Raw genomic sequence first — 16,881 nt, 5'->3', positions numbered from 1 at the left:
GCAATGACACAGGTCAAACGTTTTCTGTAAGTCTTCACAAGGTTTTCACACACTGTTGCTGGTATTTTGGCCCATTCCTCCATGCAGATCTCCTCTAGAGCAGTGATGTTTTGGGGCTGTCGCTGGGCAAGGACTTTCAACTCCCTCCAAAGATTTTCTATGGGGTTGAGAACTGGAGACTGGCTAGGCCACTCCAGGACCTTGAAATGCTTCTTACAAAGCCACTCCTTTGTTGCCCGGGCGGTGTGTTTGGTATCATTGTCATGCTGAAAGACCCAGCCACGTTTCATCTTCAATGCCCTTGCTGATGGAAGGAGGTTTTCACTCAAAATCTCACGATACATGGCCCCATTCATTCTTTCCTTTACACGGATCAGTCGTCCTGGTCCCTTTGCAGAAAAACAGCCCCAAAGCATGATGTTTCCACCCCCATGCTTCACAGTAGGTATGGTGTTCTTTGGATGCAACTCAGCATTCTTTGTCCTCCAAACACGACGAGTTGAGTTTTTACCAAAAAGTTATATTTTGGTTTCATCGGACCATATGACATTCTCCCAATCCTCTTCTGGATCATCCAAATGCACTCTAGCAAACTTCAGACGGGCCTGGACATGTACTGGCTTAAGCAGGGGGACACGTCTGGCACTGCAGGATTTGAGTCCCTGGCGGCGTAGTGTGTTACTGATGGTAGGCTTTGTTACTTTGGTCCCAGCTCTCTGCAGGTCATTCACTAGGTCCCCCCGTGTGGTTCTGGGATTTTTGCTCACCGTTCTTGTGATCATTTTGACCCCACGGGGTGAGATCTTGCGTGGAGCCCTAGATCGAGGGAGATTATCAGTGGTCTTGTATGTCTTCCATTTCCTAACAATTGCTCCCACAGTTGATTTCTTCAAACCAAGCTGCTTACCTATTGCAGATTCAGTCTTCCCAGCCTGGTGCAGGTCTACAATTTTGTTTCTGGTGTCCTTTGACAGCTCTTTGGTCTTGGCCATAGTGGAGTTTGGAGTGTGACTGTTTGAGGTTGTGGACAGGTGTCTTTTATACTGATAACAAGTTCAAACAGGTGCCATTAATACAGGTAACGAGTGGAGGACAGAGGAGCCTCTTAAAGAAGAAGTTACAGGTCTGTGAGAGCCAGAAATCTTGCTTGTTTGTAGGTGACCAAATACTTATTTTTCACCATAATTTGCAAATAAATTCATAAAAAATCCTACAATGTGATTTTCTGGATTTGTTTTCCTCAATTTGTCTGTCATAGTTGACGTGTACCTATGATGAAAATTACAGGCCTCTCATCTTTAAGTGGGAGAACTTGCACAATTGGTGGCTGACAATACTTTTTTCCACCACTGTATTTCCCTCATTAAAATGCAAATCAATTTATAACATTTTTGACATGCGTTTTTCTAGATTTTGTTGTTGTTATTCTGTCTCTCACTGTTCAAATAAACCTACCATTAAAATTATAGACTGATTATGTCTTTGTCAGTGGGCAAACGTACAAAATCAGCAGGGGATCAAATACTTTTTTCCCCTCACTGTACTAAACTCTAAGCTAGTAGACAGAGCGGGAAAAAACACTCTCTAGCCTTTGTCTAGATTGTGTACTACTGTATATTGTGTGTGTGAGTGCCTGTCACAGAAAATAATGAATAAACGACTGTCACAGACCGAATGAGCGTGAGAGACAAGGCTTACATGTGTTTGTCACAGCAAGTGGGTCTCTGTGATGCATTTTCACTCACACAGACATGTGAGTCACAACACAGCCCTCCAGTCCACTGTGACCTTCAACCCCATGCAGGAGCATTCACTCTCAACCTCAAGAGCTTTGCACACGCCACCTCTCCTATGTATTGTTCTCTCACATCCCTCTATTCAATTTTCTATTAAATTCATCCCTCCATAACTCCTTATCCTATTCATCCCTCCCTCCCTCCCTCCATCCATCAGACATAGGCCCATCCCTCATTCAACCTTCCATTTCATCCACAGGTTGGCATTTATTGGGATGACTCGTGTACTGGAGGCAGCTCTGCAGAGTGGTCACTAGCTGGCACAGGCACAAAGTTATAAAACCAGACCTAACCACACTGGTAACCCTAATGCCTAACCCCAACCTTAAATTAGGTTTTGGTTTTCATTAATTTTTACCATATAGCCAATTTTGACGTTGCTGCTGGCCCATCTAGTGGAAACTGCTCAGTACTGCCTCCAGGGCAAGACTCATGACAATAAACATCCACCCCTTTACTTATCCCTCCCTCTGTTTTTCTTTCCATTCAGTTCTGTTTTCTAAGGTGTTCACGTTTGGGTTTGGATTATAAGACCAGACAATGCCTGGAGTGGTCATCTGTAGCTCAGTTGGTAGAGCATGGCTCTTGCAATGCCAGGATACTGGGTTTGATTCCCGAGACCACCCGTATGTAAACAAAATTAAATAAAAAGATGCACGCATGACTTAGTTGATTTGGATAAAAGCGTATGCTAAATGGCATTTCATCTCAAAAAGGAGGCAACGGGTTGCAAAGTGTGTATGTGTGAGAGGAGAGGAAAAAGATGCGTTTTGTTCTCTCTCAAGATAGGAAAACCATGTCTCCATTGTTCGGGACAAATCACCAGCGTTCCAGAGAGGGAGGAAGACACACAGAGAGAGATTGTGTGCAAGTGCAATGATGTGTACGTGTGTAGAATCGTTTGGCAGACAGGCAGCAGTACAGACTACATTACAAACACGGCCTTCCTAAGTGCAAAACCTTCTTAGTATCTCGTCTTGCACAGTTCTGAGAAGTCACAAGTCTACATGCTGTATTGAACATCACTGACTGGGTGTTTAGCCAGCTCCATTTTGATGTTTGTCCACTACACAGCAGGTGATGGTGATATTTTAATCCAGGCTGTGGCCTATAAACAAGATCAAACACTCATGGAAGCTCAAGGCTTATTCTATTCTCTGATTTACAAAGGACTGGAGGGGACTTAGCCTAAGTGTTGCCCTCACAATTGGCTTAGATTAGATCACAGGGATAGTCCTAGATATAGTAGAATGTACAGTAAAATGTCAGTGTCATACTAGTAGTGGCTGCTCTTTACTTAAACCATGGATGGGCAAATGGTGGCCCCCCTTTCGTAGGCCTGCGGACCAATTTCACAAAAAAAATCTCTGTAGGGGGTCTCAACTTACTGTTGAGAGTTAGAATAATATATTACACAATATAAACATATTTTGATTGGTAAATATTATATATATATATATATATATATATATATATATACACACATACATACATACATACATACATACATACATACATACATACATACATACACACACACACATACATACATACACACACATACATACATACATACATACACACACACATACATACACATACACATACATACACATACATACACATACATACATACATACATACATACACACACACATACATACATACACACAGTACCGGTCAAAAGTTTTAGAACACCTACTCATTCAAGGGTTTTTCTTTATTTTTACTATTTTCTACATCGTAGAATAATAGTGAAGACATCAAAACTATGAAATAACACATATGGAATCATGTAGTAACCAAAAAAGTGTTAAACAAATCAAAATATATTTTAGATTTGAGATTCTTCAAATAGCCACACTCTTTGCATTCTCTCAACCAGCTTCACCTGGAATGCTTTTCCAACAGTCTTGAAGGAGTTCCCACATATGCTAATCACTTGTTGGCTGCTTTTCCTTCACTCTGCCGTCCGACTCATCCCAAACCATCTCAATTTGGTTGAGGTCGGGGGATTGTGGAGGCCAGGTCATCTGATGCAGCACTCCATCAATCTCCTTCTTGGTAAAATAGCCCTTACACAGCCTGGAGGTGTGTTGGGTCATTGTCCTGTTGAAAAACAAATGATAGTGGGACTAAGCCCAAACCAGATGGGATGGCGTCTCGCTGCAGAATGCTGTGGTAGCAATGCTGGTTAAGCGTGCTTTGAATTCTAAATAAATCACAGACAGTGTCACCAGCAAAGCACCCCCACACCATAACACCTCCTCCTCCATGCTTTACGGTGGGAAATACACATGCAGAGATCATCCGTTCACCCACACCGCGTCTCACAAAGACACAGTGGTTGGAACCAAAAATCTCCAATTTGGACTCCAGACCAAAGGACAAATTCCCACCGGTCTAATGTCCATTGCTCGTGTTTCTTGGCCCAAGCAAGTCTCTTCTTCTTATTGGTGTCCTTCAGTAGTGGTTTCTTTGCAGCAATTTGACCATGAAGGCCTGATTCACACAGTCTCCTCTGAACAGTTGATGTTGAGATGTGTCTGTTACTTGAACTCTGTGAAGCATTTATTTGGGCTGCCATTTCTGAGGCTGGTAACTTATCCTCTACAGTAGAGGTAACTCTGGGTCTTCCATTCCTGTGGCGGTCCTCATGAGAGCCAGTTTCATCATAGCACTTGATGGTTTTTGCGACTGCACTTGAAGAAACTTTCAAAGTTCTTTAAAATGTTCCATATCGACTGACCATGTCTTAAAGTAATGATGACTGTAATTTCTCTCTGCTTATTTTGAGCTGTTCTTGCCATAATATGGACTTGGTCTTTTACCAAATAGGGCTATCTTCAAGGCGTAGAAGGCCCTCATTGTTCCCCACTATATTTGGGTTAGTAATAATTTGTAGAGTGCCTCCATTTTCCCTCAGCATGCATTTGCCCTTTAGAATCCATATGTTCTTCTGAAATACGATTGCAGAATTGCAGAAATACTGGACATTTTGAACTCTTATTATGGTGGCGATTTGACAAAATTACAATCATGGTCTTGAATTGGACTCACTGTTCTGTATCGGTCTTGACTCGGTCTCGCCACCCTCCGGTCTTGACTCAGATTCGATTTGCTCCGGTCTTGGTCTTGAAATCGGTCTCGCTTTAGGTGGTCTCGAACACAAAACTGCTTTGTTAAGAAGTGGTTTGGTCCAAATCGGATGTTGGGTATTATATAAATAATATTATATGAATCCTATCAATAGAAATTGCCAATCAATAGAAATTGCCAATTTGGGTGCAATCAGTTAAAACTTAAACATGGATCGAAATTAAGCTAACATATTGCTTATGCCTACCTCTTATCCAGTTCTCTCAGATCTACAAGAAGTGTCTAGCCCAGGGGTGTCAAAATGTTTGGACTGCCTGTGTGTGGACCAAATTGGAATCTCACCGGTAAGGCTCAGGTGGGCCTGGCCTAGTCCTAGTATATTTCGCATTGGGAAACTGCATTTCAATGTGTTGCGCAACCTGTGAGACAAAAAGGCAGTCAAACCCAGGGATGAGAAAGCAGTAGGTTGGGAGTAGAGACATGTCTGGTACCACGCTGCCAAACAAGTCAATTCCTAGTAAATTGCAAAACTGCACTGGAAGGTTGCCCAATAATTATTCCACCCCAACCCATTGCTCAAGTAGTGCCTTGAGAGCATCTCTGACAACACAGAGGAGAGGGCTACCACTTGGGGATATATACCATTGGGGGAATCTTCCCATGTCACAATCAGTTAAAAATAGAAAGGCATTCTGCATTGTAGATTATTCAGAGTAATCCCCTACATTTAGGCCATTAACCTGAGTATCAGAATGACAGATGGCGGTGTACCTTTGTAGTCAAAGCATCAAAAAGACCCCAACAGACCGCTTCCAACTGAGACCAAAGGAGAAGGCTCTGGGCTTTGAGGTAACAGAAAGTAAAGAGCACGCACGCACTTTCTCTCCCACATGCACAGCCTGTTCAGATGTGACCACAGGATCAATGTATTTTCCAGCTCACTGCAATAAATATTGGAAGAAAATGCTTTCGGTGTGCATCTACAAAAGCGGGGGCAGAAATAAATTTTTTATAATGAACAATTGGATCACCTGGGAGTCCTAAAATAATTTGTCCCTTTAAACATCCTCAAAAAGGAACATATGTTCAAGGAGTAGCCATGGTAACAGACCCAGATGTAACACACTAGGTAATGGATATTATTGGTGCTCCTTCTGCCTCATTTGTTTCCAGTTCCTCTCTTACCTCTCTAGCCATCTTAAAAAGCGGCAATCCTTAGTTGAAACAATAACAAAGCGTACTCCCAGCCCCCGTTCCATTAAAAAGCTGAGGGATGGGGCTGGAGAAATGTAACCACTCGAATTCATAGAAAGAGTTTTGGGTTCTGATAGTGCATGACAGTTGAACCAAGCTCATGAGGCATTTATAAGTTGTATTCTTCAAGCATCAAATGGGTACATAAATTCTATAAGTCCAGAAATGGATGTAGCAACTGCAGATTGCCCCTTTAAGAGCTTTCCAGACAAGCAGCAGTGTCCCATTCATTTTCAATGGAGATAGGCGGGGGGCGGAATTATATCAAAAAACAATCATTGTATTCTAATCTAGTTTTGGGTTACTAATTTTTGTTGCCTGTAAATAGTTTTTTATGCATGCTTATGGTGTTATAGCGATTCACTTTTCACGTCGAAAATGTTTGTTTGCTTCGTTGCTATGGTCACCGGCGGTCGGCTGTTGCCCTCATGTGTGAAGGCAGTAGCTGCTTTGACTAGAGGGATAAACCAGGAACCAGGCGAACCCCACTCTGCCCATCGCTTGTCTGTCTGGAAAGCGCTTTACTCTCGCTCTCCATCGCTTTCAACCAGGATCATCTCCAAGACCAAGGTTGGTGAGCATTGCCTCAGACTAGAGCCCTCAAAGCATCACATATTAGTTGCTTCCCTATGGGAAGCAAGACCAGAGGGACCCAACTCAAGTAAACAGGCAGTGTGAGCAGAGCGCCAGCCTAGCCCCAGGAGCCTGAGAAAGAAAGCAAGGCCCACCTGTGGCCTCGCGAATGCCTGGGAGAGGATTACAGAGTACAGACACTGGGCTAAAGCTGCTTAGGAAAGTAACAGCAGCCTATCCTCGATCATCTGGCTGCAGGTTCACTGGGGGATATGGTTATGTATGGCCATAGGATCTATCTATTCTACAAAGACCAAGAAAGGTCACATTAGGATTTGAGAAACCATTAGTCCACATCTGGTCAACAAAGGTCAAGATTCTCAAAGTCCATTTGATACAACTGCCTGGGTCGTAACAAACAAGTAGAAAATACAACTGAGGGGATTAAAGATGGGATATGAGTTGACTTCTCTTGAAGCTCCCCAAACAAAGAGCCAGGCACCCATCGAAGTCCCAGAACTGGTCCAGATATCTACCGGAGGCCATCTGAACGGCCCTGGTTAGTGGCCAGTCCACCCCCCTCCTTCTGAGTATGACTTACCAGTAGACGTAGTAGCCCATGGCCAGGACCACCAACGCCCCACAGATCCCGGTGAAGATCATCACTGCGCTCTGGTTCAGCATATTGACCTTAAGTTTCCCCACCAAAATAAAATAAAAAAGTTGAAAACGATCAGGAGGACAGCGGATCGTCACTCACGGCCTGTTCTGCTGCACAGCCATGGTAATCCCTCAGAAGGAACAAAGGAGATTATGATGATATAAACTATAACTCAACCAGATCCCACTGGATGAGGTGTAGGTAGGAGGGGAGATTCCACGGAAAACTTCCCACTCAGCGCAAGAGGTGATTGGGGTCCCCAGACAACACTGCCCTCTACTACAATGGGGCAAAATAAGTGAAGTCCAATAAAGATGACCCAGAGGAACAGTGCACCTCCAATCACCAGTCCACTTCAATTCAGACTCTCACTGGACTAAGCTAATGATAGCTAGGTAGGCAAGAATGGCAAGTGACTCCCTTCTAGAGGAGAGGCATACATGTAAGTAGTATCTTACATGCCTTACTCATCTCTAATCCTCATGGATCAGATTAGCACTGATTAGGGAGCTACAGGCACCCTGGATAAGTCACTTCCCATTTCCATCAACCTGGAGGGGGCTGGGTTCTCTTGGAAAGGGGTGGAGTTAGCATGGCAGGCTCTGCCATGGTAACAGTTTGACCACAAGTTGTTGATTCTGCCTTTACTCTGCCATTGGCTACCGACCAGTGCCACTCAAGAAAGGGCGGGAGAAGTGACCTCGGAGCTAGGTTAAAGGCTAGCTACTTAACTAAATTTGCAGCCAGTGTCTTCTTGGTTTCTGGTTGTGGTTTGTTTTGTTCTCTAAGGACATGGTGGGCTAAATAAACACTTGTTCAGATGGCAGCTATTTCAGCCACAACATTCAAAGTAAAGGCGGCTCATTCTCCTCACAAATAACCCAACTAAGAAGATAGCTTCCTCGGCGGCCAGCTTTGCCCTAACATGGGCCATTGGGTTGGACATACAGTACCAGCAGGGCTCGACAATAACGTTTGTCCGCATGCCCAGGGAAAGTAAAAAAATATGTTGGACAAGCAGTTGTCCGAATAGACCGGTAAATAAAAAAAAGTCACGCAAAAATCACTAGCAAACAATTAGGCTACTCCGATCAGAATTGTCTGCTAGCTAACATTGAACCTGGTTGGTTAGCTACCTGCAGATTCATGCAGGGTAGTAACGTCATGAGTATGGAGGACTAAAAGTGCCACAATTAAATAAATAAATACACCATTAAATAATTACTTAAATGTGTCATTAATTAATTAAAATTAGAATTAAATACATAAATGTGTAATTAAATGTATCATTAATTAATTCAAATACCGATTCATTTTATGTAAAATACATATATAATTATTTCACTATTTACATTTACATTTCATGGTCCTGCGTTGGAGTGATTCATGAATTACTTAAAACTGTCAAACTGACCCATCAAAAGTTGGTAGGCGGAACCTAACGCCTGATTGGTTACCCTCTGCATCAAGCCAAGACAAATCAATTCCGGATAATGGATTGATGCAGAGCTACTGAACACATTCCAATACACTGGGTGGCGCTATTCACCTCTACGTTGGTTTAGTTACACGGTTAAACAGTACTTTCATTGCAACGGCTAAAAATCAAGAAGACTCGGTCCTGCTAGCCCCAATGTTGAGACGCTGTGTGAGGTGCAGGACAAAATGTCTAAAAGTTGCCCGGAGCTGCTGAGAGAAGCAGCGAATTTGATTGAGGAAGCTCTGAGCAGAAGTCCAACGGCTCCCGCGGCACCGGTGACTCCGGCAGCTCAGTCATAGCAGATACCGGCCGCTCAATCACGTACACCTGTCCAAGGTAAGCTAAGTAATTTCATGTTAGCCAGGTGTGCTACTATTTAATGATTCGGGACACACGTGTAGGTTAAATTAGATCGACTCGAACATGTATTTGCATGCGGTATTATGATGCTTCGTGCGTGACACGTTTATTGTTAATGGGGGGGGGGAAGCATAAACCTAGCTAGTTCGCTAATCGGCTAAATGGTGTTAGCTGGCTTGAGCATCCCAAGATAGAAGTAGAGGCTGTTTTAGCTGACTGGTGACCATTGAGCTGTTACGTTTTTCTGTGTTGCAGCGGAGGTAGCAAGGCTCTTTGCGCCATATAACATTGGAGCCAGAAGGAATATGACGAGACGACCAGCACAAGTCCAAGTTAGCCGAAGAAGCTACACACACACTGTCTGTTGTTTGGCTGACCACAATGCGGATAAAACTCCAAGCGTACTGTTTAAAGCTGAACTTCTTACTTCAGGACTTGGAGAGCAAAAAGTAACATTTTCAGGTCAGTGCCAAACTAGGCATTTACCAAAAGTAAAAAAAAGTTTGTACTGTCTGTGGCTTGTTGAAATTATTTGCATTTCTTTTTATAGTGACTCAAACTTAATTGGTGTTCATAGTGTCAATAATAGTTATCACAGGCTTATTTGCTTAATTTAAGGTGAGGTGAGTTATGATTTTGTTTTGTTTTTTTCTCCAGGGAATGACCACGATCCCATGGTTATAACAAATAAACTGATGGAAGTGTTTCCGAAGCTCCAACAAGGGGGAGGCTTTGAATTTCTAAAACTTGTAGGATCTACTCGCAGTCGAAATCTTGCGTTGCTTCAGTGTCCCAGCACTGGATACACCCTTGCCTATCTGAAAGATCCATCGACGATGATTGGACAGGCTACAATCAACATACGTCCACTTCAACAGGATCTACCCTTAGATTGTGTACATACATTTACAGAGACTTAGTTTAATACATAATCAAAACAAAGATTACTGGTGACTTTTAATCATTAATTAAAAGCCATTTGTTGTTGTTGTTAGGAGAGCTCACGTCCTGCCTCTGGTCCAGTCATCCCCTGCATCACTTGTCAGAAGGAAGTTCCCTTTTCAGAGATGAAGCTGCACAGATTGAGCTGCAATGGGTATGTACTTCTTAAAGCAATGCAAGGGTAGCATAATTTATTTTCTTTGGGAATATGTCTCTCTTATTGTTGTGCACACAAATAAGCGAGTATGACCATCATTTCAATTGTGTTAACTTCAAGGACACCCATGCAGGAATCAGAAAGAGAACAAGAGGGAGGCCAAAGTGAAGAAAATGATAGTGAGACAGCCCTAGTCAGTGACAGTGTTCCAGTGAGGCCTGAAACATCAGCTGAGAGTGCAGTAGTACCGGCAGTGATTGTCAACGAGGAGTTGGATCGCAAAGAAACAGACAGTGGTTTGTGTCATCACAATAGTGTTGCTATAAGATTGTGTGTAACTGAAAAGTTAATAGAAAGATAACACCTGTAGGATATAATTAGATAAGATAATACAGTTACAGACAATTAATAACATGCAACTGGGTTTTTCTATTTTTCTAATATTTAGTTGTAGTTGTTTAGTAGTGCTGTTTTTATGTCAACTCAGCGTTGTGACAGGTTCTGAAGATGTTGGGTCTCACGTTTTGTCAGTGAAATGAACAGAATTTTCCTCCTGTTCTGTAGAGTGAGAGGATATCTGTATATGCAGGTAACATGCCAACTCACAATATGTCTCTCTGTAATAGATAACTTTATTGTTGTTGTTTGTTTAGAATGGAAGCTTATTAAAGAACCCACTCAAGCTGCCAAAGTTTTCAAAGAGAATCTGCTAAGGGAACATGCAACTGGGAAACCACTTAGAATGAAGATGGATGTAAGGGACTCTGAAGAGGACAGGGAACGGGAGCTTCTCTTATTCTATAAACAGCAGCAAGAATGGGCATGTCCACTTCATTGTACTCTGGTTGGTAAGTAATATAACATTTATAATATAAATACATCAGTACAGTTTATACCACTCAAGTAGCTTATATGTAATTGTTAAATGGGAGAATGGAATGCACAAAATTATATAATTGATAAAAATGTTATATGTATGTATGTGAATATTGTGCACAATATACTCTTGTTATCTGGAATAATCAATATTAAGGATGCTATTCTAGAATTACAGCCAATAGAAGTTTTTCTCCCTTTCTTGTTAAATGTTACCAAATCCAGTTACCTGTATTAGGCCGCCACTTTTTTTCCAGTGTTATTATCAGTATTTTATTTCAGGTGATGTTGCTATCGGAGAGGGAGTGATGCGGTACTTTATGACAACAATCATATCCAAACTCCAGTTTGGATTCAGTCTAGATCTTGGTAAGTATCTTACTAATTTTTTGAAGGTTAATCCATCTATAAATTGCAGAAATGTCTGTCTGTAGCGCATGTCTCTCAGTTAGTCTGATGGATTTCAAACTTGACAGGTGTCTTGCTCTGGTCACGAGTAAGTGCAGTGCCAAGTTTGACGACGTTTGGATAAACGCAAAAGATAGCGTTACATATATAGGTAAAAGAAGCACACATTGGCTTTTGCCGCTCTTGCTGCTTGCCATTCTCACACTGCATGCAACGCTGACTGAGCACCTGTTTGTGTCGTGACTCACTCTACACCGCCTCTCTCTATGCGCGCGCACACACACACACGCGTACACGTACGTTCTGGTGGTTGATGAACGCGGATATGTGCTGTTTAGCGGAGGGCCGGTGGGCAATGTTTTGTGTCAGGTAAGTCTGTAGTAGGGTATACAGGGGAATTGAATTTGAAGTGGTTTGGGGTCCTTCTGTAAGTCATTTTGGAGTAGGCTACAATTTGGTTTAAGTGAATTCTACAAGCAGCAATACCACAGGCCAAGTAATCGCCACTAGTATGATGTAATCTATCTATCTATCTATCTATCATACATTTTTATTTAATGTATTTAAGAGGTTAATTGTTGTGACTTTATTCCCTGCTCTCTTGGTACTTTACAGGAGGAATGGGCCAAACACTGCTATTTGAGGGTGAACCTGACCATCTTGTTCCAGCAGCATCAGAGGCACTTATTGAAAGCAACCTCTTCCGGGTTGCAGGAAGGATGTTGGGCCACACCTTTCTGCATGATGGTCCCCATGTCACAGGACTAAGTCCTGCTGTAATTCATGTACTGTTCAATGGGGACCCTGAAATGGCTACCGTTGTTACAGAAGACTGCCCTGATCTGCACATCAGGAGCATCATAGAACTGGTATGTAACCTAAAAGAAACTTTGCCATGTAAAAAATATTGCTTGGGCAGATATAATAACTTGTATGGTCTTAATTCTAGCTTGAACATGAAGATCTTACACCGGAACAGAAGGACACAGTTTCAGATCTTTCCATGTCTTGGGATCTTCCGGCAGTCACCAAAACAAATCGGAGATGGCTACATAACAAACTTCTACTCCATGCAGTGAGTTCCTGCTGGTTAAGTGACAGAATTCATCGCTGTACTTGTTGAAATTATAGAATGTGTTGTGAACCCTGGCTTGTTATATTAACACGAGAGTTTAAGTACTAGAGTTTTAATGGATTTTTATAAAGCACTTTATTGTGTTTATTAACATTTTTCCTACTGTGCCAACTTTTGTCAAATTTGGGTTAAGGATTTGGGCTGTAATATGGGTCGGTCTGTCTCTTAGGTCGTTGGGAGGACCATGCGCCAAATTAAACAGTTGAGAAAGGGACTGAAAGATGTGATGGTATGGCCCCTGCTGACATCTAGGCCGGATGTTGTACCACTTCTTTTCCCCAAAATGGCTGAAATGCAGTTCACACCCCAGGTAAGTCAGTAATTTAGTTATATCTGTGACTTAACTTGATGAATTTACGTGTATTTTCAATGACTGAGATGGATATTTTTCAATTTTCTAAGATTTTGATCTGCATAGTCCTTCACCAAAATAAGTTCTCCCTTTTTTTAAATTACAATTTTTGTTTTCTTTAAGATGCTCCTAGAAAAAATCACATGGCCAGTTGAGGACAGTGATGATGAAGACTTTGACTTAGACACCACCTGCCGCATCACTGGCTTTCTAAGGATGTTCATTGAAACAGGTATAAACCTTATTTTCTCTCTTTACAAATGCTTCTATGTCTCATGGATAGATATGATCAATTACAGTTGAACTAAATGTCTTTAATCCATTTTATGACTTTTAGCTTCATCAGGTACCCTGGCCCAGCTGCTGACATTCTGGGTTGGCTGGGAGATGCTTCCTCCTGAACTGAGAGTGGAGATTTCTGGGGGAACCCTTCCTACGTCCTCCACATGCTTTGAAACCCTAAAGCTGCCAGCTCATTTCAAACTCTACATGGACTTTGAGAAAGCACTTGTCGCTGCCATAAAAAGTACTGGATTTGGGCTTGTTTAAGTTTTTTCAGACGTCAATTAGGGCTGGGCAATATTTTAATATTATATCTATCGTGATATAAGACTAGATATCGTCTTAAGGTGCTTTTCCATTACCAGTACCTACTTGACTCGCCTCGACTCGCTGTGCGTCCGTTTCCCATTGCAGATTTTAGGACGAGGCGAGTAGGTACCATGTAATGGAAAAGCACCATTAGATTTTGAAGAAGTGTAATATCGTTACATGGTAAGTTTAGTCTTTTCCTGGTTTCAAAGGCTGCATTACAGTAAAGTGATGTCATTTTCTGAACTTACCAGACTGTTCTAGCTGTTCTATTATTTGCCTTTTACCACTTAGTCATTATATCCACAATATGATAGTTATTTATCCGAAATCTAAATGTGGAAGATATTTTGTGAATGCACCAATTGTCAACCTTACAATATCGTTGCAATATCGACATCAAGGTGTTAGGTCAAAAATGTGATATTTGATTTTCTCCATATTGCCCAGCCCTAATGTCAATGCATACACAGTTCAGATGAATTGACACAAGTTCAGTGTCTTTGAAAACATTAACACACTGTGCAGTAGTTGACTTTTTTTTCTTCCATTTACTAAAATCAAACTGTTCTGCACCTTCAGTGCTAACAGTACAGCATTCATGTTAGTCATTCTGTGGACCATAATGAGACAGGAAGCTTCAAAGAAACAGCTTTTTTTCCTTTCTTTTAAAAGGAAAGTAAACTTTCAGTTTTTCCTTGCTTGTTCTAACACAACAAATAAAAACATGGGTTGGACATCAGTCTAAGATTCTTGATAACACTTCCACAGTCTCTACATATAGTCTAAGTGCATCAGTAACAGAAACTCCTGGAGCTGGCAAAATTGCAACCTCTTCATCTGAGAGCTCACGGGCCAGCTGAACCTCGGGGACTGACACAGTGCCTCGATGAAGGCAGTGAGGTCCGTTCCAATCGATCCCATATTCTTCAGGAACCTGAATGGATGACAAGCATAATCAGTCTTGTACTTAAAACTAGTTTGACATGTCCTTACACAAGATTGTTATTTTTGGTCACCAAGGCAGTGAGAAATGAAATGTTACTTATTCAGTTTTTTTAAATAATACAGCTTTGCATAGTATGCACTGTAGAAACTACAGCTCACAGGTTGATGTCTTTCCATAAGCGGGCTTCCTTCACCTTTCAAAGGGGCAGAGCTCCAAATTAAAAATACATTTAAATAATGCCCATATTATTATCTACTCACTTGGAACATGCACACCTCTTGCATTCAGGTGACCACGCATTAGCTTGTAGCCGGTGTTTGGATGACTTCTGTGAATTTCACTTACAATACGGTCTAACTCCTCATCATTCACAGCTGAATAGAGATCTGTCTTTCTGTACAAACAAGAAAAACACAACATCAAGTAATGTTACCTTAAACGTCATATTCTTTCCGAGTGTATGAGAGCAGCAATTCATAAACAGAAAACTCATGAATTTAGTGTAAATACCTTAAACTGTATTGTTGCATGCGCCTCCTGATGGTCCTCTTTGACACACCGAACATCGCTGCAAATTTGAACTGCGGGAACTCCACAAAGAAGTTAATGCTCCAGAACTGCACTCGGTATGTCAAACGCCAAACGCCCCGGTCCCTGTGTGTGTTGGGCCTGAAGTGCCCTGGTACCAGAGAAGCGGTGGACAACTTCTTCTAGATTTGCAATCACTCTGTGGTCGATATCTTCGTCGGAAAGTGCGGAAATGACTCCAACAACTTCAATAAGTTCCTCTGCTTTACTAGCTACATGCTCTGGGTCAGCAGGTCCTGCTTCTACATCCTCTGCTAAGTTTAAAATGTCTCTAACCAACTCCCTGGAAAGTTCACGGAGATCCTCCATTGTTTCTATCCAGGTTGGCCTACTCTACTTCAGACCAAAGCAATGGATCAGACTAGATTCGCGTTAGCCCCGCCCACTGACTTTGATGGGTCAGTTTGACAGTTTTAAGTAATTCATGAGTCACTGCAATGCAGGATCATGAAATGTAAATGTAAATAGTGAAATAATTATATATGTATTTTACATAAAATGAATCGGTATTTGAATTAATTAATGATACATTTAATTACACATTTATGTATTTAATTCTAATTTTAATTAATTAATGACACATTTAAGTAATTATTTAATGGTGTATTTATTTATTTAATTGTGGCACTTTTAGTCCTCCATACATGAGTTGGGATTATGGTTCATTGTTTGGCTAGCTAGCTAGCTAGCTACATGTATAAACGAAAAAGACTCCACTATGCAAGTAACTACTTCAAAATAATGTTTATAATGTCGCTGAGACAGCTGTCGATAGACATAGTTGGTAAATTCGCTCTGACTATCTACTCCGAGTCTGAGTGTCCCATAGCGCAGAATAACTGACACATTTACGAACGCTCAACACCCTTTGAATATGGCTGGTGTTAGTAAACGTTGGCAAAAAAGCTAAATAGAATTGTTGCCAGCGGCACAGTTGCAGTCATCAACGCTCTGGATAACATAAAAAAACAGCCTAACCAGCTCTGCTAGGGTGAATAAAATGGCCAGAGTGAGCGGTTCTCTCATTTGTGCCTGGAAGTAGCTAGCAAGCTAGCCAACGTTAGCTTGGGTGCTTGACTACTGTTAGGTCAGAACGCTCGGATCAACCCTACTTTTTGGCCAGAGCGTCCAGTGTGCACTCTGAACGCTCCGAGAGCTGTAGTGTATAATATACAGTTTTCTAGCTCTGAGTCTCTACTTTCATCCAATGTAAAAACACAATTTCAAATTTTGCTACATAAGATCGAATCGAGCCGGTGGGTCACATTTGTTGATATTCATTGCTAGTTAGTGAGTTATTTGCCCAGTTATAGGTCATTTTTGGTCAGCAATAAAAATCCTGGAAAAGTCATGGTGTATATCACCTGTGTGCGTGTCTGTGGGCCGTTGCCAGAGAGACATTGCGCAGCAGGTAAGATAATGATATAGCCTAGCCAATTCATAACAGTGTAGTTTGGCTGGTTCTCGCTAGTTAACTATTAGCATTTATTAAATGTCATTGTCATGTCCGATGTCCTAAAATAACTTTCCACCAGCACCTGTGTATAACCGCAAATGGCCAACACGCAGTTGATACTGGTGCACAGTTGATGAAGCCAATAGTACATACTCTGGTTGTAGAACCGTCTCAAGTGCTCAAAATTGGCTAGGATTCTCCCCT

General features: G+C 41.7%; 2 protein-coding genes and 1 long non-coding RNA gene across 4 annotated transcripts in view; 1 reads left to right on the top strand and 2 right to left on the bottom strand.

Annotated features, from left to right (window-relative positions):
* Positions 1 to 16,881, bottom strand: part of LOC311143645 (1-acyl-sn-glycerol-3-phosphate acyltransferase gamma-like) — a 49,505-nt gene that overhangs the window by 10,674 nt on the left and 21,950 nt on the right. The window contains exon 1 of one of the 2 annotated variants that reach the window (XM_084179514.1): positions 4,857 to 5,207. The exons of the other annotated variant lie outside the window; for it this stretch is intronic. The gene's annotated coding sequence lies outside the window, so the exon portion shown is untranslated. Of the gene's footprint in view, positions 1 to 4,856; positions 5,208 to 16,881 lie in introns of those variants that run through there. 2 annotated transcript variants of the gene reach the window in all.
* On the top strand, positions 8,912 to 14,420 carry LOC311143582 (uncharacterized protein). Its single transcript, XM_084179433.1, has 12 exons — positions 8,912 to 9,199; positions 9,479 to 9,685; positions 9,881 to 10,119; positions 10,219 to 10,319; positions 10,443 to 10,618; positions 10,976 to 11,170; positions 11,481 to 11,567; positions 12,222 to 12,475; positions 12,556 to 12,681; positions 12,911 to 13,051; positions 13,217 to 13,325; positions 13,431 to 14,420. Exons 2-12 carry the CDS (start codon positions 9,529 to 9,531, stop codon positions 13,640 to 13,642), a joined length of 1,797 nt encoding a protein of 598 aa, XP_084035559.1. The 5' UTR covers positions 8,912 to 9,199; positions 9,479 to 9,528; the 3' UTR covers positions 13,643 to 14,420.
* On the bottom strand, positions 13,389 to 15,551 carry LOC311143583. The gene is made up of 3 exons (XR_014614423.1): positions 15,144 to 15,551; positions 14,894 to 15,027; positions 13,389 to 14,621 (listed from the first exon to the last, which is right to left on the bottom strand). It is a non-coding gene; the product is annotated as an uncharacterized lncRNA (long non-coding RNA).

The sequence above is a fragment of the Coregonus lavaretus genome, assembly GCF_964263955.1.
Source record: "Coregonus lavaretus genome assembly, chromosome: 16".
NCBI classification, from domain to species: Eukaryota; Metazoa; Chordata; class Actinopteri; order Salmoniformes; family Salmonidae; genus Coregonus; species Coregonus lavaretus.
Note: the sequence above shows the minus strand (reverse complement) of the source record. Positions and strands in the feature narration are given on the sequence as shown.